The sequence below is a fragment of the Mytilus californianus genome, unplaced genomic scaffold (assembly GCF_021869535.1).
Source record: "Mytilus californianus isolate M0D057914Y unplaced genomic scaffold, xbMytCali1.0.p SCAF_7, whole genome shotgun sequence".
NCBI lineage: Eukaryota > Metazoa > Mollusca > Bivalvia > Mytilida > Mytilidae > Mytilus > Mytilus californianus.
The window spans coordinates 103,985,961-104,010,297 of NW_026262723.1; the positions used below are offsets into that span (position 1 = coordinate 103,985,961).

The 24,337-nt window shown below is 31.7% G+C and overlaps 1 protein-coding gene across 4 annotated transcripts; it reads right to left on the reverse strand.

Annotated features, from left to right (window-relative positions):
• Positions 1 to 29: 29 nt before the first annotated feature.
• On the reverse strand, positions 30 to 24,337 carry LOC127709783 (nucleolin-like). 4 transcript variants are annotated; one of them, XM_052215422.1, is made up of 15 exons: positions 24,238 to 24,337; positions 21,229 to 21,322; positions 17,421 to 17,513; positions 16,299 to 16,376; positions 15,618 to 15,728; positions 14,916 to 14,993; positions 14,151 to 14,264; positions 13,153 to 13,248; positions 11,952 to 12,063; positions 6,807 to 7,097; positions 4,930 to 5,087; positions 4,181 to 4,313; positions 3,357 to 3,472; positions 1,768 to 1,914; positions 30 to 1,076 (listed from the first exon to the last, which is right to left on the reverse strand). In XM_052215422.1, the coding sequence occupies exons 1-15, from the start codon at positions 24,265 to 24,267 to the stop codon at positions 1,012 to 1,014; spliced, it is 1,716 nt and encodes a 571-aa protein (XP_052071382.1). In that variant the 5' UTR covers positions 24,268 to 24,337; the 3' UTR covers positions 30 to 1,011. The 4 variants fall into 4 exon arrangements, with proteins under 4 accessions (XP_052071382.1, XP_052071383.1, XP_052071385.1 ...); XM_052215423.1 differs by lacking the exon at positions 16,299 to 16,376 and having other exon boundaries at positions 24,238 to 24,330; XM_052215425.1 differs by lacking the exon at positions 14,916 to 14,993 and having other exon boundaries at positions 24,238 to 24,330.

Genomic DNA, 24,337 nt, shown 5'->3' on the forward strand with positions numbered 1-24,337 from the left:
ATTCACAAATTTTTTCAAGAACAAAAACATTCAATTCTATTTATTTATTATTCAGCGTGTTGACATGAGCATAAAATATCATGGCAAACGTAACAAAGGTGACAATGATAAAATACAGCAACTTTTTTCACAAAAATCTTACAATGAACTACTCTCTGGTCATGAACACTTCAGTAATAATTGTACAATTTTGTGTGAAAAGAGTGCAGATGACATAAAATGACTTCATATAACAATTCATGTAAATACATTAACAAATCTTAAGTGTATAAATAAAATTATGGTTTCAAAATGTCACAAATGATCAGAACACATTAGAAAAAAATGGATGTGGTATAAATGCAAATAGGACAACTATAGTATCTACTGATGATAGGAACATTCAAGATCAGATAGGTTATTTATTACTTTGTGAATGTATGTGATGAAATTATCAATGAGCTTAAAATATCAAAATAGAACAAATTTTCTATTAACAATTACAGATTAGTTCCCTAGGTCAACAAATATTTTATAAGAAATTAACATAGCAAGGGAAGTGTCTACTCCAATATCTTTCTATGAAATTTGAATAATAATTTGACAGATCTTGTTGGAAATCAGATTTCAAAACACGTTTAAATGCTTATCCGACATTCCATCAATAAAACACTCCATAAATGTTGACACTTCTGTGCCAAAAATTCTTATATAAAAAATATTTGATGTTTAGGTCAAAACAAAAACAAGTCAAGTATACAATCTAGTGTTCATGTTAATCAGTCTAAAAGTATACATAAGATTTACAAAGACTGAACATTGTTTTTTCAGCTGGTCAGTCTGAAGTATCATTAATTGGCATCACTCCCAAAAACAGTACTTGTACATTTTAGCATTGTTCTTTCTAAAAGTCTTCTTTCATACTGTGCTTTACAACTTGTAAAATTGCAAAAAAAAATCCTCAATATGGCAAGCGAACCATTTAACAATCATTCCTTTATTCATTCAATTGCAAGTTACATAATTGGTCATCTAGTCATCAAATGTCTTCTTTTTTCCTGCATACCCCTGTATGCCACCTCTGTTACCTCTGAAACCTACGAAACAAAAGCATTTTTAAAATTTTACGACAAAAAATAAATTGCCTTTGGATTCATGTAAATTTACAAATTTATAAAATGGTATAAAATATAACATTTTTCTGAACCTTACTTCTACAGCAAACTACAACTATTCACTATTAAGATGCTGAACAAATATGGAGTCATAAGTTTATTAGTTTCCAAGAATGTATAATGAAAAAATTTTTCATATTGATTCAAAATATTGTGGGGTATGATCCTGAGAAATGTGTAGATGTAAATGTGTTTGTAAGCATCCAGGCATGGTGAAACCACTCAAGATAACTGCAATCTTATAGAGGAGTTATGAGCTGTATCTATAAACAAACCACATATGACACTGTGCCTTCCTCACACTACATTTCAATGATCAGAAAACAATATTCTTAAAAATTTCAAAATATATGTGTCCCAACTTTCAAGGTCATGTGACCACAATTTCCTAGAAAACCACCTTAAACAAACTTTAAGCTAATCAGTGAACCACAAATCTCTTCTTACCATATTACCACACAACTACCTTGAACAAAAACTACATATCTAATCCCCAATTTTTTTACCCCATACTCTACAAACACAATGACCTGAAAACCAACCTGCTAAGTCATAATATTTAAAAACAATAAATGTCTGAAGTATCCCATACTGGGAATATTTTAATACAAACCTCCTCCACCTCCACGTCCACGTCCTCGGTCTCCAAAACCACCTCTGCCTCCTCTTCCACCACCACCACCACGTCCTCCTCTAAATCCACCTCCACGTCCACCTCTAAATCCCCCTCCACGTCCACCGCCTCTTCTATCTCCTCCTGCTGAAAAATCATGAATTGATAATAAAGTATGTTGCAAGTGAATATTGAGAATTTGTTAAGAGAGAAACTTCTCTCCCAGCTTCTTTCCTACCATCTGGAGTTGCAATAAAGGGCAACTGAAAAAAAAATCTTGTTTATGGCAAGCCTCAAGATATGCATAATTGCACAAGTTAAAGTTTTGTTTCATTCCAACATACACTTTAGGTCAAGGGTCATGAAATTTTTTCACACAATTTAACCATTTTCCAAACTTCGATGTTTTTGAGACAGTGTGTACAATTTTTTTAACAGTAATTCAATATTTGCTTGATTATGTTATATTCTTTTTGAATTGCAATTTTTTTATTTCCTCAAAAACAAAGATTAACACAGTAGCAAAATGTTATCACATAGAATTTATACTTCTGAATGTCCTACTTTTGAATATTTGCCTCTGTAAAATCTATTCAAATTTGAAGTTCCACATTAAATTTATACGTCTGAATGTCCTAGCCAAGGGTTACGATCTGGAACCAATAATATAATGTGACATTCCAACATTTGCACAAGAAACATACCAAAGAACTTCTATTAGTTGATATTAGAACTTTAAAATTGTCACTAAATGTCGTCGTGGGTGTATGAGGGTAAAGACACCTTGCACAATCAGCACATGGCAATTATTTACATTTTCTCATTTACACATGATCATCTTAAAGGCGCTTTTTGACTGGATGCAGCCAGTTACAACTGCGACCAATGGAAATCATTACCTCGTGGGACAGAAATTCTATCTTAATCTGCCAAGGGTGGAGAGGAGGGAACTGGATCGTAACCCTTGGCTAGCGAAGATGGTCCTACTTTTAATTACTTCTCTAAAATCTATTCAAATTCAAATAAAAGATTTCGAGTAAAACTTCCAAAGGTAGGAATGGCAGTCTACATCTGGCCCGGGGCAAAAAGAAGATTTCTTAGAGGGCAAGCTCAACCCATGTTAAAGTTGTCAGCTGTTTCAGTTAATTTTATTACTTGACACTTTATCTAAAGGTCAAGCCAATTAAGTTGTTCATTTAACCTGTTAGGACACAAAATTTAAAATCTACCCCTCAACTTCCATAGTTGATAAAATGAATTAGACTTTCTGCTTTTGCATTGACAAACTTTTGTGCTGGGCAGACATTTGATGAAGGAGAAATACAATTTGCATTTCACAATTCGCTCTCCAAAATTTAAGTTCATAAACTATACCCAATATCTAGTTTTGCAACCATGCAATTCACTCAGTTTTTTAGGGGGGATAAATTGTTATTTGCTTTTGAAATCATACTTCCAAAGGTTTAACAAATTTCATTTACTTGTTTTTCAAAATTTTAACAGCTAAACTTGTCAGGATTTAATCTGGATGACTATACCTTCCCAAGTAAATACATATCTAAATGTAGGTTTCTCTTCTAGTTATTTACCTCCTCTCTCGCCAGCAAAGTCTACAAATATCTGTCTACCATCTATTTCTTTTCCTTTCATGGCATTAAATGCTGACTGGGCATCTTCAGCAGAATCAAAATCTACGAATCCAAACCTACAATACATATTATTTTTTAATCTTGAGATTATATTGTACTTTGCTGTTGCTGTGAAATCCGAGTTAAAACCCCAATTTGGCACATATATACACGATGCAAGTGCATTAACTTTACGAAACACGCAGACAAAGAACATATTGCCTTCTGCTCTTGTCATCTTCGCTAGTCAAGGGTTACGATTCAGTCCCCTCCTCTCCACCCTTGGCAGATTAACATTCATGATCACAAGGCTGCGCCATCTACCGTTAGATAAAAGTCACACCCATTCCGACAATCATTCTTGACCAATGGCAGCAGTTTAACTCTCTTCAGTGAGGAGGGGTAAAAATGGTTGTGTCTAGTGTTTACAAATTTCGTGAAGCAGAAACCGAAAATATACATTGACATTCCAACTTTTGCACGAGAAACATTCCCAGGAGCTTAAATTAACTTGATTTAGAACTTTAAAAATTGTCAATAAATATTGTCATGTTGCACAATCAGCTCCTGGCAATTGTTTTGCATTTTCTTTTTTTAACCTGATCACCTTAATAGACGCTTTTTGATTGGATGCAGCCAGTTACAACTGCGACCAATGGAAATCATTACCTCGTGGATCCGAAATACTATCTTAATCCACCAAGGGTGGAGAGGAGGGGACTGGATCTCAACCCTTGGCTAGCGAAGATGGCTCTTGTGGGGAAGGCATAAAAAAAGGAACTTACCCTTTAGGTTTCTGAGTGTCGGGAAATTTTGCTATTCTTGCAGCAGTAGAGCCTTTGAAAGCACTTTTCAATCCATGTTCGTCAGTATCAAAGGATAGATTCTTAACAAAAAGAACTTTAGACTTTCCAGGTTCTGCAAAACAAATTACAGTAGGCGAGTTATACATTGAATGTTTAATTCTTGTCCATTAATATTGAAATCAAGCATTTTGTGTTATTTTCTATACTTTTTAAATGTTTCGAGAATGTATATTTACATTTTGTGTGTGTCTAGTACCAAATTAAGTGTTGTGTGAAAAATTGAAAACTTTCATCACACCTTTAAATATAAAATATAATGCCAGGTTTTTATTCATAATGCAAGTTACAAGTTTTTAATGTGGATTGATAGATAATAAATCCTAAATAAGATTGATATCGGTCCTGTTAATTTTTCGTTCAATAGAAATATCGAAATTGTTTTCATCATCTCCAAGCTGAACAGTTAACATATTTTCTGTTCCGATTGATCTGCTGTCTATGGTGATGTTTGAAACAGCTAAATACATGTACAAAATGTTTCAAATAAAATCTTAAGATTAATGACAAATTTGAACCAAGATGATGCCCTCAATGTATGCATGAATCTAGTTCCAAAGACATTAGGTTTAACAAACAGCAAAAATAAAAGTACAACTTAAAATGGTTTACAGGACACATTTGATGCACTCTTCATAATTGATTTATTCCATAAGAAAACAGTTACTTACCTCCCGAACTTCCACCAGATCTACCTCCAGGACTTTGAAATGTCTTCTTACTTCCAGAATGATCCAAGTACAGGGCATTACCATCCAACTCTGAGCCCTGCTTATCCTTAAGTGCAGACTCTACTTCAGATGGTGCCTTGAAAACTATATAGGCAAACCTGTAAAGATGAACAAAAAGAATTAGACAAAAAAAATAATAAGTAAGACTTCAATTTAACCTTTTTTTTTATGTACTTTTTTAATAGAAACTTTTTTTTAATTTTGCAAATAAAGCTTTATACTTATTAAAGAAAAATATCTGGTTAATGTTGTCAGATGATTTGAGCTATTTCAGATTCTTCTGACAAAATAGATATAAACACTTCACCAAAATTTCTTGCAAATTGGTGAAAGCATTTTAGAGTTATTGTCCGAAAACTGGAAAATCCCCCTTTTTTTAATGAATAAAACCTCACAACACGGAAACGTACAATCTGAAATTTATAAAAATAATGAAAGGGAGCTCACGTCAATAGATTTAAACAATTCACCAAAGTTATGCAAATTGGTTAAAGCATTTTTGAGTTCATGTCCGACATGTTGACGACGGACAGAGGTATACCATAATACGTCCCTTAAACGGACATATAAAAATGACCACCATGATTTAGTCAAGTGTGCTTAGAGTGGGGTTTAACACCAACATCAATCAGTCAATCATGAATTGTTTTAGTTGTTCATTGTTCAGTTACTTAGTTTTTTTTTATTATAAACATATTTTGAAAAATGCTAAATATATTCAATGTAGATTTTGAAAGTTGACAGGTGTTAACAACTTAAAGTCTTCTCTTAAAACTAAAATTTGAGCAACACTAACCCAACAATGAATCTTGAAATGTTAAGTTGTCATCATTACATTGGCATATTTGAAAGTGGATCAAAATCCCTCAATACCCAATTTTTTTTCTGATTCTTCTTGCGCTATGCTGCTGCACAATTGTCTATGGTCAGGGATTGGGATTTGAGCACTTGTTAACATTTAAAACCCGATTATTTTTGGTATGGGCTTGACCCAAGTCGGGAACCATTAATTTGCTGCTGTTAATTGTATGGAACTAGCAATTCGTTGCCGACTATCATATGTTTTTCGTCTTATTTTTCATGACACAAAAAATTAAAATACCACTTTAAAAATCATTGTAAATGTTTTGTCTCAAGTGTTTTCTTGATTTACCTTACAGTATTCAGTCCAAAATACATTTCATCATCCAATCTTATTATTCTTTTAACTAATTCATTCCCTTGTGTCAAAGACAATTGGACTACAACATTGAAACTAGGTCTCCCAAAATAAATTGAGCCAGCTGGACTATTTTTTTTTTTTTAATGACGTTTTTAATCACTTAAAACTTTGAAACTTGGGCATTCGAGGTTATCATTGGGGACATTCCGACAATGACCGACATGAAAAACTTCATACTATCCATATGGATTCCGTCAACTAAAGGTAAAATCATCTGGTCCAAAGATGCCTCCATCTTTTTAAAAATACAGGAATAATATCTAGGGAATCGTTGCACAAGTTTTGACAGAAAACAGTCAATTGTGTCTTGATTATGCCATCAATCATAATTCCTTACATGCTAATAAGTAAATAACAGGAGTGGACATGCTGAAGCTGTTTCTATTCATATGAAGTATTTAAAAAACAAAGGCCTGATGATCCCTGTCAGACATGTATCCCAATGTCTTGTATTATAATTTCAGAAGGTAGTGACATCCAATGAAATTGGTAGCTTAGTTTCCAGCTATATTGGACAAACAACACAAAAACAAGTATTTAGATCTGAAAAGTGTACATGCTATTATACATTCATGATTTCCAAAGTTATATTTACCCTCTATGACTATCATCTGGTTTCCTTGGTAACCTAATTTCAACAGATTCAGGGAAAAATTCTTTTAAACTTTCTTCAGTTGTGTCATCCGATAGATTTTTTACAAACAATGTAGAGTCATCTTTTCCTCCACCAGTACTTTGTCTGGCTGGTGTGCTTGCATTTGAATTCTCCTTTTCTATTCGGGATTTAGCTTTTTCTACAACCAGTACACTGTCTCCTATCGTCTTTCCATTAAGTTTTACAGCTTTTTCTAGGTCTTCACTATTTTCTAAATCGATATAGGCAAACCTAAAATTAGAAAATGATTCATTGATGAAAAAAAGTTAAATAATTTTCAAACACAGAACTACAAGATGGCTCACTTGTACCCCCCACCCTTATATGAGTGTTGGTATAACAAGCCTCAGTCAAGAGGGTAGTCGTAATCTACATCTCTTATTCAGAGTGGTGCACGACATAACTTCATCATTGGCATGTTACTTCTTGCAGAAATCTAAAGGAGCCATCAGAGAGGTACCCGCTTAGTAAGCAAGTAAATTGTGATGCTAATCAGAAGATCACATTGTTATTAAATATTAAAATATTATATCACCACCAATACCTCACTGAAAAGGTGTGCTGTAACCATTTTTGTACATGTGCACATGAAGGTCTTAATTGAACCAAGTTTTTGACCATGACTTGCAATGTAATTCACTTTTTTGTACTCGAAAAACCTTTAAGAAGTGGTGAATAATCATGCCAAGTTTTATTACCAAACTCCCAAGGGGTTTGAAAGTTACTCGGCTGAAATTATATTAGTGCATATGCACATAATTTTACAATTCTATCATTCAAGTTTAAAAAGCATATTTCTGATAGGGTTGTATCTTCTTGCAACAAACAAAAGAAATCATTCAACTAAAATAACATTTTAGATTTAGGTATTCATATCCTCGACATTAATACAAAATATACACTAATCACTATAAATATTCAATTTGAAATGGAGTGCTATTTTAACACCTTTTTTCAGACAAATGCCTCGATGTGACATCAAAGCTAGTACCTTAGAAGTACATAGGAAGTAAAAACTACTTCCATAATGTATATCCCGGTATTAATCAGCCTCGTCATCTTGTGTCATCATTAAGAAAGGTGAACAGCAAGGTAATCTTTCTCCTTATCTTCCTCCAACACTATAAACATTATGGACTTGAACGACTTTAAGGAGCAGCGACTATTTTCACAAAAAATCTTACGATTATAAGTTATATGGAAATGTGTATGACTTACGAGTATTTTTACTTTAAGATTTTTTGTGAAAAGAGCCACAGGTTTGCAAATTAAATGACCCGTTGTACAGATAAAATCAAACAAATTGCAACTGTGTCACTTTTAATGAAATGCAAAAGGTATTTCACTAATGAAATGCAAAAGGTGTAGTGAAACACCAACAGTCAATTCAAAGTAAATACAATGAACTTGAATTAATTTGTAGATAAGATGGGGGAAAAAAACTTTCAAGGGTTTTCAAAATGAATTAGATTGCAAAAAAAAAGACAGCCTTGCAATTCTAAATAGTGATTTCAAACTTCAATTAAATACATAGACAAAGGTTACTTATTATTTGTTTGTTTAAACTTGTAATTTGACAACATATTTTAATACACTCACAGAAATTTATTTTTATTTTCAAATCAAAGATAATGTCATCATTAGTATTAAAACTTATGTTGAAATCATTCTTTGGTTGAATCCTTGGTTACATGGTCACCAAGTCAAAAAGTCTGAAGATTTTACAACATTAGAAAGATGATTATACTTGATAAATTCTGCATTCTCTGCAAATGTCATAGAATCAATTTATCCACATTATTTAGAGCTTTCTCAGACTCGCATATTAGACTTCAATGAATTTCAGAAATCAGGGTTCAAAGTTTAGTCATCATAGAAAGCATGTTTTATCCTTACTGTCCAAAACCTTGATGAAGATCATTAGACCTCTTGTTAGTCCATTTTGAATACAAGAACTCGGCCAATCTAAAATATAAATTTTGTTCTCTTCCATTCTAATGAGATTGATTTCCTATTCAGATTTTGAATTTTATACCTGTGACAAATAAATTTCAACCTTCCCTATTTTGATGTTTTTAAATAACATCAAAATAGGGAAGGTTGAAATTTATTTGTCGATATTAAACAGTTGTTTGGTTAATTTAATTTAGGTTGAATTGCCTTTCACTGATCCTCGATTGTCGAAACAAGAGAGAAGTCTGGTCAAGTTATAATACATTTTGTAATGCAAGTCTTCACAACATAGAAGAAAGTTCCCTCCCTTTGATCGTCAAGCCTTTTATTTATTTCTAGAACCTACAAATCTATTTTGCTACTCAGAATCCGGTAAAGTTAAATCATTAGAATCATTAACAAAATTTCCTCATTGTAGCAAACAAAAGTTTCATATTCAAAGTGACTGAAAATTTCTTTAGAACACCTTGTGAAGCAGTAATCCTTAAAACGATGGTAGTGACAACAGCTTAGCAAGCCTTTTAATAATGGCTATCAAGAACCAATTTAACATTATTAGGTTCAACAATGCAGAGTTAACTTAATACATAAAAAAAATTATACTTCTTTAATTTGTAATATGGTCTAAAATTATAAGGACTTGAAAAACTAGAAAACTTTTTGCATTACTACAAGTGGACTGAATAAAAAACTGATCAATAATAATTCGATTTTTTGAATGATGTACTATCGTCTTAACCTAAAGACTGATGATCATTGGAAGAATTGAAAGAATCTTAAATGATCAAAATAAATTTAAAGGTAATATTCTAATTTTTATGCAAGTTTAATCCTTTCAGACAAATGCCTCGATGTAACATCACCGTTTATACCAATTATATACACAGAAGTAAAAACTACTTCTTGATGTACATCCTGGTAAAAATCAGCCTCGTCATCTTGTGTCATCATGAAGGTAAATCAAATAATTAATCAACATTTCAATTTTGGAAATTTGGTTGCTGAATACATAATTTCTTAATTTCAAGGGGGTAGAATACACAGGATTTGATTTTAACTGGCGAAGTAGACGTGTTTTACTTATAAAATCTCAACTGCCATCGATAAAATTACTTTTTTCTTCAGATAAGAACGTGTATCACAGACCTGCATCCGATTTTCATTCTATTGGCTTATGGTAAAGTAATCATTTTCCTTCAACATTTCGAATACATTTAAGTGAGGTCCAAATTCATTTACTAATCCATGACAATCTAAGTTCTTAAATCTTTGCTACTGGATTTCTTGTGATAACTTGTATTACTATATATCAGATGACCATATACATACAAGATATTTTTAAAAGTGCTCCTCAGAATCCGGTAAAAATAAGATCATTCAATTTCTTGTCCTAGACTCTAGTCCAAAAAGGGTATTTCATCACTGAAGCATTGTATTATAAAATCAGTGATTTTTTTCTTCAATAAGTAGAACTGAACATGTTTTGAATAAACACATTCTAAATGCACCAAAAAGAAAAGTAATAAGAAAGAAAATTAATCATTCTTTCAAAGATTTTTAATAGACATATCAACAGGCTTTCTTTTGCAGTCTATAAAATAAACTTTTAGCATTATAAAAAGTTAAATATTTAACTTTTAAAAATGCTAGATTAAATTCTGGTCATCATCTTATAGTGAACATATGTTGTCTGCTGTTTAGATTTGTTCAAAGACGCAACTGTTTAATTACATCCCTATTGCAGAAACCTAGCTTCAGACGAAAGGGTGAAAGTCGTGATCAGTCATGAATTTCATCAGCGTGGTGCACGACATACTGTCATCATCAGCTTTTAATCACTTACCAACACATAAATCATAAAACAAACATTCTCAAAGATAACCACTCAAATCATCTGTCCTTGAAATTTCAAGAACTTTTATTTGTAGTTCATAAGAAAAGCATGGAATTTTTCATATATATGGAACAGCCCTTAATGGAATTTTTTTTTCAATTTAGAACTAGGTACTCGAACATTAATTTCTCAGATTAAAGGAAGTGGATAGATGTTGAAAGTGTTATTTCTTCACAAGTTATTTTCCACAATTTTTTATTAAGTACACTGGATTCATTATTATTTTAGCAGTTTTCATGGATTTTAAAGGAGGTAATCCATGTCACTTCAATCATATCTATAGTCTAAGTTCCTCTCACATCTAAAGGAGGTAATCCATGTCATCTCAATCATATCTATAGTCTAAGTTCCTCTCACATCTAAAGGAGGTAATCCATGTCATCTCAATCATATCTATAGTCTAAGTTCCTCTCACATCATTACTTCCAAAATAATTAAAAGCGACTTTTTAGAACAATTTTGTGTCAGAGCCCAATTACCAAAAAACAAAAACATTTTTCAGTTTTGGTTAACATATATATATATATATGCGTCTATTTCCAGAACTCGGCAATGGTTGAAATCGTCACACTCTCAGTAGCAGAACTGGGTAAAATTTTCATCATTGATCAAGAAAATTTGCAACAGATGTCCATTTCTATTGCAAGTTTTATAGTTATCTTATGATCCATCCAAGGAAACTGTTTACATCAATTTAACAAGTTTCTTTTACACAATTGAAGTAGATTTCACTTTTTTATACGAGACTTGAAAAAATACAATATCTGACAAACAGCATGAACATCCCATAAACCTTTCTGTGTGTTCTAAATTGCTTAAAAGATAGTCATAAGTGGATTAATTTGATTGCAGCAGTCTACCCGTAGAATTCTAATATCAAAAAGTCCTTCCATATGAAGCAAAAGCTTCGACTGACTCAATTATACAATTTAAAACTTATTGTTGAAATCTTTTTTGAAAGATAAAAATATTAACTCAATACAAAATAATGTTCTCCAATCTCAGTAGTAGCAAAAGAAGTCGTCATGGACTTTCAGCAGCAGAACTGGTTAAAAATTATCATCATTGACTGGAGACATTCTAGTTACAATTCTTTTTAAAGTAAACACATCTAAAATTGTGCAAACCTTGTTTCACTAATTCTAGAAGAAACATATTTATTGACCCATATTCCTATTATTACTGTGGATCAACTGAACTTTACGAGACACTCCCACACGCCATATAGCTCTACTTACTTCTTTTTCTCAGGTCTACGAACTTCTTTTACTTCTATCCCTTTCTTGGTGAAGATCTTTTCAACTTTATCAGCATCCATTTCTTTTGGAAGGTTTCCAACAAACAGGGTAACTGTAATATAAAGCATTTTTGAATAACTTCAAATTCTACCATCCTTATAGAAGTTTTAATTAAGACCAAAAAATTCCTACACTTTCAAACATTTTTTAACAGTTGGTACAATCAAATATCTCCCCAGTTGCAATTTTAAATATATTCAATGGTTAATGATTTCTCAAAAGTAAAACCCGAAAATGAGATCAAGGCCAGTTGACCAGTCACATTTACTCAAGAACAGACAAATCCTTAAACCATAGCAAATATTGAGGTCAGTTTAAAACTAACCCTCATACCAGATACCCTTGATCTGACTTATAGTCGTGCATAGTAACTGTATCAAACTTAATCTTAAAGCAAGGCCTGAAACTGGAGGATAAAAATAAAGTAAAAGACCTATGAAATACATGTATATTTATAGAATGGCATATACCCGAAACATTTCCACAACTTGAAAAATCCTTCCATATGAAGCAAAAGGTCTGACCGATTTAAATCTTCAGACATGCTTTAATCATTTTTGTAAGGTAAAAATATTAACTCAATACAAAATAATGTTCTCCAATCTCAGTAGTAGCAAAAGAAGTCGTCATGGACTTTCAGCAGCAGAACTGGTTAAAAATTATCATCATTGAATGGAGACATTCTAGTTACCGACAATATTTTTTAAAATAAACTCTTTTACTTGCAATAAACCACTATTTTTTAAAAGCATTAAAAAAATGGAAGTCAAAACCATGACATATATCGAAGAAAGTTCCTCTCCTCAATTTAATTGACTGTTGGATTTTGAAAATGAGATTAGTTGTATTAGTTGTGACAATTGTTGGCAGACAATCTCCATATATTTTTTTTAGTAAACATGGGTAAAAATGAGGACATGACATGAAAGTATAGTAATGTGGTGTCAAAACAGTAAATCTCTTTGTTTCAACTTCTGCAACTTTCTATACAGGCAAAGCAAAACCCAAATGAATCAATGATCATATGGTCTCAACATTGTATTGCATGATTAAATTTATTACTGAGCATTGAACCTTAAATCAGTGAACATTATTACTTGTGTCATTATCTTAGCAACCTTAAATCTGTTAACATTATTACTTGTGTCGCTATCTTCAGTCTTCTGTTTCTTTGCTTCCTTTTTGTTTTGTTTTTCCTTCTTTCTCTTCCCATTTGTCACAGCGGTTTCTTCTGCATCTACAAAACGTACAATTGACAATTCTTTTTATTTTCAAATGTATAAATCAAAGCAAGTTTTAATGGTGAAGTTCAAAATGTTTTAATTATTGTATAATACAGAAAAGGAAGTCCATTACAAAAGACAATAAAAATAATATTTTCTATTACTGCAAAAGAAATGACAAATGTTTACATAGACAACAAAACATACACCAGTCAACCAATGGCTCAAAAGGGCTATAACTTTAAGAGGTCAAGCATAAATATAATTTTAAACTACTGCATTGATGTAACCTCCTCCCCCCTCCCCTCCCCCCCTCCCCCCCCCCCGACAAAAAAAATTAATAAATAAAAGAACTTAAAATCCTGTAACATAGATACAGACAAGTTTAAATACAATCCCCCACAACAGTAATTTACAAGCGTCTTCTTTCACTTTTTTTCTATATGTAAATACCATTTATAAATGGAAAAGCTAAAAAACAAAAGTGAAACATCCAAGTAAACTACCACTCAGAATTGTGTATATTAAGATCATACAGCAGTCCTAGACTCTAGTCCAAAAAAGATTTCATCATTGTAGTAGTTACCATCTCTTGACATTCAGCACCTTTTGCTGTACTTTTTTTAACATACAACTGATTTCTGAAACAGCATTAAACCTTTACCTGGTACTTGAGTATATCAGTGTTACAGAAGTGATATACATTACAAGCCAAGTCAATCCAGCAGATTGTTTCAAATCAAGGTTTTAGCACGGAAAACAGGTTGTTGAAGCAATTTCTGTTAGTGCAAATTTTCATGGTACGGAGAAGGAACGGTTCAACAAAATTTAAAGAAATACTACTTCAGCATGTTGATTTGAATTAAAATAAGATTTTAAAACGATTTTCTACAAAAATTTAGAGCAGTTATCTTACCAGAATCGTCCTCACTTTCGTCATCATCATCATCTGATTCGTCATCATCATCATCATCTACTTCCATTTTAGATTGCTTTGCTTTTTTTGTTTTTTGAGGAGCTTCTTCCTCGTCTACACAAGACATGAAGAACAATAAGATTTTTTACAATTAACATAAATCATATATTATGTGGTTTATTTTCAGTTTCTTGTCTACTTTGCAAATGTATTTGAATAACAATCAAACTTTATTCTTCTGAACTTGAAGAGTTCCTTATCAAAACACATTCATAACAAGCATTCAGTGTGTATTGCATGGCAATACATAGTCCCCTACGGGTTAAAAATTCATTGTACTGGAACAAAATGCTAACTTGATCTATAACTTGTCTTGGTGTAAACTATATAACAAATATCAAATTAATATCTTCACGCATGATGAAAAAAAGTGTGGAAAACTGATTATTTGAGTGAATTTTCTAAAGTCCAAGGACCATAACTCTGCACAAAATCATCAGACCGGAACAAAATTCGAACTTGATCTGTAATTTGTCATGATAAAATGATATACCAAATATCAAATCAATATCTTAAGGCACGAAGAAAAAAGTGTGGAAAACTGATATGCTGGACTGGCGGATGGACAGACGGAATGCAAACCTTAAGTCCCCTCAACTTCATGGGTAAGGGACTAATAACCAATCAGTCCAAGGCATCAAAATCACAAATTTAAGATTTTTAGTTTTAGTACTATCAAGTGTGAGAGAACAACAGTATACACACCAGAATCACTTTCATCCTCATCATCATCTTCGTCATCATCACTATCCTTGGCAGGAGCGGCCTTTTTTGGTTCTTCATCTATTTGAAAAATTCATTAACAAATACTACTTAAAAATACAACTATGAAATCAATTCTCTTCTTCAGCTTTTATTTATCAAAGCATTATATTTGAAAATTAAATATTTTAAATCTGTTTTAAGATTTAAGACACCAGAATTTGCGTCTTTGTGGTCTCTCATTTATAAAATCACTTGTAATCCATCACCTGAAGTGCTGCCTTGGAAACTTTCCTTGCAACTTATTAACATATTTTCATCATAATTAAAGGAAATTTTTAAGATGGAAGTTGAGATTTAAGATCAAAGAAAATAACATAGCCGACAATATGATTAAGGAACCTTCTTAAAAGATTGCTCTGCAATAGATTATAGTACCTATCTTTCCTTGATGGACATTAAGCAAACAATCAATCAATCAATCTTTCCTCCACTCACAATGAACCAGAAGCCATTCAAAGACCAGTTAAGTACATTTTTGTAGTTGGTCTGTTTAGTGGTTCATGTCGTTAAATTATTGATGCTTGTCGAAGTTCACAATAATCTTAACTAAACCAAATTTAATGGACTTTAATTTAACAAGGTGGTAAAAGCTCTGCCCAGGTATAGCATTTAATACATTTATAAACAAAATAGTTTACAAACCAGAATCACTTTCATCATCATCATCGTCATCACTTTCCTTGGCTGGAGCAGCTTTTCCTTTCTTTGCTTGTTTGACTTGAACCTTAGGAGCAGTCTTCTTTGGTTCTTCATCTAATAAAAAGTTTGATATTTAAGAACAAATTATATTTACAACATCCACAAGAATAATAATGTACTTGTTAAGAGACTTTCCTTATCTAATTATTGTGTTTGAAGTGCACCAATTATTCTACACACAAATTTCAAGCAGTTACATGACAGAATCCTGATAACAGATTGTTTCTGAAATCTATATTGATGTGTAATCCAAGAACATATCTTAATACAAAATATTGTTTAATATCATACAAGAATAACTATATTTTATCACTGCTAGACTTTTGGTTTATAATGACAATTAATCCAACTGGGTATAAAGCTTATGGGCAATACCCCTCAGAGTATAAGCCTGCTCCTCGTATGGGTTTTAACACGCTATAAATTCATGTTCAATGAGAACAGGACAATTTTGGGTAAAAGGTAATTGAACATCTTTCCCTATAGTCAAGTCAGCAAAATGTGTTACTGTTTTTTCTAATTCTTTCTCATCACTGCTCTTTAAACATTCACGTCTCATTTTCATCACAATGGAATCACTTCTAAAGGATTTTTTTTAAATCAAATGTTTGGACAAATACAAACCAGTTTTTATTTCATCATTGTCTCCATCAGCTTTAGTTGGTTTGGCTACAGAATTGGAAGCAGCCTTTTTAGGTACTTCTATTTAAATAAAATTTATAACTATTTTAGGTTTCCTGATCACATGATTATTTTAACATATTAAAAGACCTGGAACTTCTTCAAAGGAAATGTCACGAGTGTGAGGAAAAAAAACCCATGGAAAACTTGGGAAAAATTAGTAGAGGGTTTAAACAGGTTTATATCATTTTTCTTGCTCCCATCACATTAAGGGATTTGATTTTCACAACAGATCTGCTCCATACAGTTTTTATTTATTTCAAATAATTACGTATACATTTTCGCATATTGATGAGTAAAATAGGACAAATTTAGGTATAATCTTTTCAAAGATATAATTTATTCAATATTAGAACCAGTGGAATAGTTTATTAGCAATGCATGGAATTGCTGTTATGTAAATTACTTCTTATCACTGCTCTTATATTCACTTCTCAGTTTCTTTAATTTGATAAAATACTTCTTTCACAGATTTTTTGACAAAAAAAAAGCAGACTATATTTTTTCTTTTTCTTCACCAGTTGGTTTTGGCTCGAGGATTGGAAGCAGCCATTTCAGATACTTCTATCTTAATAATTTTTTTAATTGAATTTAAGATAATCCTTTCATCAAAAGAATATTTTACAAGTTAAAAGAACTGGATGTTCTATGCCAAGCCTACCTCACGACTTCAGAAAAAAATGTATAAATTGGAGACACTTGCCAAGTTCATTTCTTAAGCTTCTTGGAACAGGACATCTTTTTTAATCATTTATATTAGATTCCATTTTAATTTTGGTTAACTACAAGACCAAAAATAAGATCAATATATGAAACAAGATACAATGGTTCAAGTATGAAATGCAAAAGACAAAAGCCTTCTACATACACTGAAGAGGAAATTCTTTCCTTAATGCCAACTACCTTATAATTCATCCAACCATTCTTATTGTCCTATTTTACAAGAAATCTTCAAAAAAACAAAGGGCAATCTACACCAGATTTTCCACCCGTCAGATATCCCTTGCGTTTCTGGTACCTATCTAAGTTTCCCCTATCAACAGAAAAACAAGTTATAGTATTTACCTGAATCTGAATCATCACTACTCTCTTCAGCAGGTGGAGCAGCCTTGGCCTTCTTATTTTTCTGTGGTGCCACTTTTGTTACTGGTTCATCATCTAAATGCAAATTTACAGTGTTAATGGTTGACAAGGAAAAATTTTCATGGATTAAATTGACAAACCTGGAAAAAGCCTCATCTGGTTCATGAATCAGCATAAAGCTAGCGGTTGAAAAAAAGAACATCGCTGCCAAGTACAATATCGTAAAAAATATTATTTGCCGATATTCAGTATAAACAAGCATTCTGAGAGTATTGCATGGCAATACATAGTCCCCTACCGGGTAAAAATTCATTATACTGGAACAAAAAGCTAACTTGTTCTATAACTTGTCATGGTGTAAACAGAAAGAAAATATCAAGTCAATATCTTCAAGCATGACTAATAAAATGCTTCGCTGGGGCGCAGCTTGATACGACCGCAGAGGTCGAACCCTGAACAGTTGGGGCAAGTATGGACACAAAATTCAAGCTTGATACAGCTATGACTTTGGATTGTCATTAAATATTTGACACAGCATAGGTTTCTGACACAGGATGAATGTGGTGTAAGAACTGGAAAAAATTTAATTTACCTATTATGGTGGAATATCCATAAACTAAATTGTTTGTTAATTTCAATATATCAAAGAATATGTAGAATTCAATGTTTGATGTAATGTAATAAAGTTGAAATTTGGACCGTTTTTTGTTCAATGTGGACCAATTTGGTAACATGTATAAATAATCAAAAATCTAAATACATGGGAGCCCATTTAAATACATCATAAAGGTATTAAAATAGAAAGTGACATCATAGTCATGGCTAAAAATAAACAAAAATCCTTAATCAGCAACATTTAAAGTAATATCTAAAAATAAAATTCCTTTGTAACCATAAAAGCCCATTTAAATACATCATAAAGATATTAAAATAGAAAATGACATCATAGTCATGGCTAAACATAGCAAAAAACCCTTAATCAGCATCATTTAACAGTAATATCTAAAAATGGAAATTACATCATAAAGGTATTAAAATAGAAAATGACATCATAGTCATGGCTAAAAATAAACAAAATCCTTAATCAGCATCAGCAACATTTTATAGTAATATCTAAAAATAAAATTCCTTTGTAACCATAAAAGCCCATTTAAATACATCATAACAGATATTAAAATAGAAAATGACATCATAGTCATGGCTAAACATAGCAAAAACCTTAATCAGCATCATTTAACAGTAATATCTAAAAATAAAAATTTCTTTGCAACCATAAAAGTAAAATAGAAAATGACATCATAATCATAGCTAAAAATAAACAAAATTTTTTTTTATTGGCAAATTTTAAATGGAGTTTATTATACTAAAACAATAAATTTGCAACCATAAACATGATCAAACCCCATTTAAACACATCATAAAAGTATTAAATAATTCAACTACACCATAAGGCTATAAAAATAGAAAATGACTTCATAGTCAAGGCTAAAGGTAAACAAAAAACCTTCATCAGCAAAATTTTATATTGGCAAATTTCCAATGAAGTTTATTACACTAAAATTGTTGGCAAATTTCCAATGCATTTATTAACAATAAAGTTATTGGCAAATTTCCAATTTACATAATTTAAAAGCAGTGTAGATGAGATATTTAAATGAGTTTGAATTACCAACCTTACACTGCTTTTAAATAATGTTCTTTACTCAATTATTTGTCTATTAAAATGGAAACCCTTGTTTTTTAACCTTTTTTCCCCTTATTCCTTAAACATTAGAGCCATAACCACCCCCCCCCCCTTATTTTTGACCAATATTTGGCCCTTTATTCATAAATGTTTGAGCAATTAACCCCAAAACTCAATTCCTACTTTCTCTTCGTGATAAAAAATAACTAACTTAAAATGTAAATTTTAAACAAAAAAAAAAGGAAAAAAAAAATTACTCCTTTTTTGACCCCCGCCCCCCTTATGATTCATCACCCCCACCCCCCTTTCCCCCCAAACCAAGCTCAATAACAGCCTTGCCTTTGTGGTATGGTACCTTGTAATACAATTTTAGAGAGATCCATACACTTGAACACAAGTTATTGTCTAGAAACTAAAAAATGCTTATTTTAAACCCCTTTTTAGGCCCCTTATTACTAAACGTTTTGGGCAATTACCACAACACTCAATTCCAGCTTTCCCTTTGTGAAATGGAACCTTGTAGTAAAATTTCAGAAAGATCCATACACTTACACACAAGTAATTGTCATGAAACTAGAAAAATGCTTGTTTTTTGCCCCCTTTTGGCCCCTTATTCCTAAAATTTTGAGGCAATTAACCCCAAAATCAATCCCAGCATTGACCCTTTGTGATATGGAATCTTGTGGTACAATGTCAAAGAGATCCATATGCTAACACACAAGTTATGTCTGGAAGTTACAAAAATGCTTATTTTCGGCCCCTTTTTGGCCCCTAATTCCTTAACTGTTGGTACCATAACCCCCAAAATCAATCCCCACCTTCCTATTGTGGTATTGAACCTTATGGTAAAATTTCATAGAGATCCATTCACTTAAACTAAAGTTAGAGTGCGAAAACCATTGTGTATTCGGACGACGACGCCGGACGACGACGACGCCGGACGACGACGACGCCAACGTCATACCAATATACGACCTCAAAATTTTTTTGCGGTCGTATAAAAACAGTGTGGAAAACTGATAAATGAGTGAATTTTTCAAGTCCAAGGACCATAACTCTGCACAAAATTATCAGACCAAAACAAAATTTCGAACTAGATCTGTATAACTTGTCATGATAAAACTATGTACCAATTATCAATCAATATCTTCAAGCATGATTAAAAAAAGTGTGGAAAACACTTTAACATTAGATATGATTAATAGCTCTCTAAAATTAGATATGATGTAATACAGTGTATATCTATTTTCAAATTATAATCAAATATAATTAATAGTTATAAATATTTTTTCTTTTATTTGTCACAAACTAATATAGATTTGTAACTTGTCTATAAAATGTCGACAATTTTTATCTACACAATGTAATGTAATATATACATTAATAAAAATAGATTATTATCTAATTAAAGGATTTCACTTTATAATTTTTTATATATATATATAGCATTCAGAAAATTAGTTTATACAAAATTACAAACAAACCTGCCAAAAAATTCTTCAAATAATTTACTGAAGAATGGCTTTTAAAAAATGAGTTATCTCCCTTAGTACAGAAATATGGTTTAACATAGTACTCTGACATTAGATATGGTCCATAACTCTGGACAAAATCATCAGACCGGAACAAAATTCGAAATTGATCTATAACTTGTCATGGCAAAACTATATACCAAATATCAAATCAATATCTTCAAGAACGTAGAAAAAAAGTGTGGAAACTGATTTGTCAGACTGACGGATGGACAGACGGACAGAGTGCAAACCTAAAGTCCCCTTCGACTTCGTCGGTAGGGGACTAAAAAGTTCGGATCTGCTCTCAAAATTAGGGGAGGCCAAAGTAAGTATACACCTATTTTTTGGCCTTATGTGACCTTCTCTGTGGAATTTAAAGGTCTTTATTTTAATTAAGTTTATTAAATTGATTAGTTTTAAAACTTTTTATTGTATTAATATTCCCCAAGCACTATTTTATTTTATTCTACAAAAGTTTAGTTCGTTCAACTTAAGATCCTGTGCATTTCTTGGAATCCCCTTTTTTTCAACACGAAACTAAGATTTTCCCTGAAATATTTGGAAAATTACTCGTCTAAGAACACAGCCTTACCACTATCGTCATCACTGTCATCATCATCGTCTTCTTCTACTTCAACAGCTTTACGTTTCTGAGGTGATGCCACAGCTTTTTGTCCTTTCTTCCCCTACAATATTGTAACACAACATAAAATAACAATCCTGATTTCCAATATTCAAGTATAACATGTACAATGTACTTTGTGGATTTACCAACTTTAGATTTGTATTCTTGGTACAATTTTTTCACCATTCATTTTCTTTAAATATTGGCTATTTCATGTGTTACATTACCAGTGTAATCATGGCCAACATCTATGGCAGACTTCATTTAATTTTATTCGCTACTCTTCTTTTTAAAAGTTTCAAAGGTCCACTCAGACACTTTTCTTCTGAAATGTGTTACCTTTATGGATGTCTATTATGTTGTGTTGCAGCCTCACTGATGTACCCCAACATTACCCTTCAAGTTAGAGTAGCAAATTCTAACAATCTAACCTAGTGTAATGCAATCCAATTCTCCTTATATTTATAACTCAATACAATGCAAAAGTTAAATACAATAAGTTGACCATAGTATATATTCTTTACATGATATACCGAATACATAAAATAAAAAATCCACTGCAAAAAGCTGGACTAGCAACAATAAAATGTTACTATAAAAAAAATTGTCGTTGTTTTACATTTCTTATACATTTGTACAGTACCAGTGTATCTGATTAACAATCTTTGTAAAACTTGCATCACCTAGTACGATAGTGGATCATGAAATATCCACTGTCAACACTTTTTATCTTGAAAGATCCTCAAATTTCAGTTTTACAGTATTTGTATAAATGTAAACTATATTCTAACAAGTTATAATTTTGCTGTTGTGTTGTAAAGGATTGACAAGTTTTACAGAGATTGTGCAAGACTAACATGAAAACACTAAATACTTACATGGTTTAACCATTAGTAAGTATACTGGAAACAAGGTTTCCTTTTCATTTTTCAATGCAAATGTCGCCACTTGCTTTTTATTCAACTTAGTGCAGTCTTGCAAGCACTCATTTAGCAAATGTCGCCATTTGCTTGTAAATATTTATAGCATCAACCTCATTCTGACGATGCCAGATAGGTTTGTATCATGTGCTATCACTTGTAACAATGCTACTTTTTCAGACGATGTCAGAAAAATATCACAGCCTGTGATGAGCGTGGTACAATTTCCGTTCTAATCAATTTGCAACCTTTTCCAGAACCTGTCGCCAGGAAGTCTGGAATTAAAATGCTTTTTACTATTGCTTCTAGATATCATTACTTTGCTTCACGTGCTTATTCCATCTCTTTATTAACCTGTCGCCAGGAATACCTTTTTGTTCCAAAGTGCATATCCCGTCACCAGAATGCGCTTTTAACTACCTTGTCGCCAAGGTTATCATACCATAACTATTACCAATATACAAAATATGTTGTTGCCAAAGTTCAACATCTTTCTTGTTGAAACTAGTGATAACTTGGGGCTATCACTGGTATTGCAATCTACTTTCACAAAATGATCACAAAATTTAATGCTCAAATTGCAGTTTTAACCAATTGTAAAAATGCAATTAAAATTTATTTCCCTAGGGAATTCTAGGCCATAAACCCCCTTCTACCTGCATAGTATTGCCTGTGTTAATTTTTTTGAGGTGTAAACACTGCTATTTTAGTTTAATTGGTTGGATGAACTCAATATTTTGAACTAGTTTTTAAATAAGTTATCAAGATTTTTTTTTTCAGTTTACAATTTATTTTAGTTACCAAAAAATACAAGGGAGTATTATACTCAATAAATCATGTTTTCTTTTATAATAATAAGTGATATTGTTTGCCTCAAATTACATCCGAAATTCAGCTTTTTCCCCTAGAGAAAATTCCCAATTACTAAAAAAAATGGCTTAAAATTCCTCCCAACTAACATTTTTCCCAAAAGTGTTGGCATTGGTATTAGGAATATAAATTCCGTATTCATGTTATTATTTTATATATTATTTCAATAAAAATTATGCATTTCTCCCAAAAAAAACGGTAGAGGTAGTTTTGAAAAAAGACCACAATATCTCTGAATAATCAATTTATAATTTCCATTTTACATAACTACTCCCAGTTGAATAACAGAATAAAGGTAGCTGTAATGTTACCCTAACAAATTAAATTTTGAATGTTTTTATCTATTATCTTCATGTGTTTTCCAATAACATATTTCACTTGTAAATTTTTGTATATTAATTCAGAGCTAAGTACTCATTTTTAAAGACATTTCAACTAGTCCAAGAAGGGCAAGACAAACAAAACTTTACTTACCCTGTTTTAGCTTTGCATAAATGACATTTACTTGGTTTAAATTGTTGTATCGGATAGAATTGACAAAAATAGCAGTGATTACACCTCAATCTTGACTTAGCAATCCTGTGCACTAAGCAACATTTGAAATCGTGAGGAGACAAAATTATATTAGTTATAAAAATTGGTTTTCTCAAGAAAAATAAAGATTAAATTTATATAAAATTTTTAAGATACATTAAAACTTTCTAAAATGTCTAAATATAAATCTCGAGATATAAATATATGTATATTCAATGTGAATTGTCCATTAATGCATTTTGCATATATGAGAATTATTTGATTTGAATAAACAATGTTCCGTCCTAGCTGCGGAACCGTAGCTCTTATCCCTGCAAAGTTTTAGATAATTTGTACTTAAAATAATTTATACTTTCAGTACTAGACACTTTAACTTTCAGATTCAAATTAATTTAGAAAAAAAATGTCAAATGACAAGTCCATTTCTTTATAGCTCAATTGCCTTTTTCTAGCATATCTAACACATGAACCAGCTATATAAACTTAATTTGTAAATTAAGTAAACCCGTCTTTGACCGACATAAATTATGCTGCACCACGTGCTCAGCTCACATATCTTATTTCATCATAATTTCATTTAAATCCATTAAATATAAAAATTTATGAAGCTCTTTGTAGTTCTCAACATATTTAAACAACTGTATCTCTTTACTTTCTTTCCCTTTGTTTCTTTTGGAGGCATGATGTCAAATTTGAATGCTCTGAAAAAATACACGTCCACCACACACACGATTGATCAGTAAAAAGACAGA

Bases quoted from the DNA above. Each gene is read 5' to 3' on its own strand.
- LOC127709783 (XM_052215422.1), bottom strand. From the start codon at position 24,267: ATGCCTCCAAAAGAAACAAAGGGAAAGAAA. The intron at 21,323-24,237 runs GTAAAGAGATAC...ACAATATTGTAG, and splicing joins AAGAAACAAAGGGAAAGAAA to GGGAAGAAAGGACAAAAAGC. The intron at 4,314-4,929 runs GTAAGTAACTGT...TTTGTTTTGCAG, and splicing joins ATCTGGTGGAAGTTCGGGAG to AACCTGGAAAGTCTAAAGTT.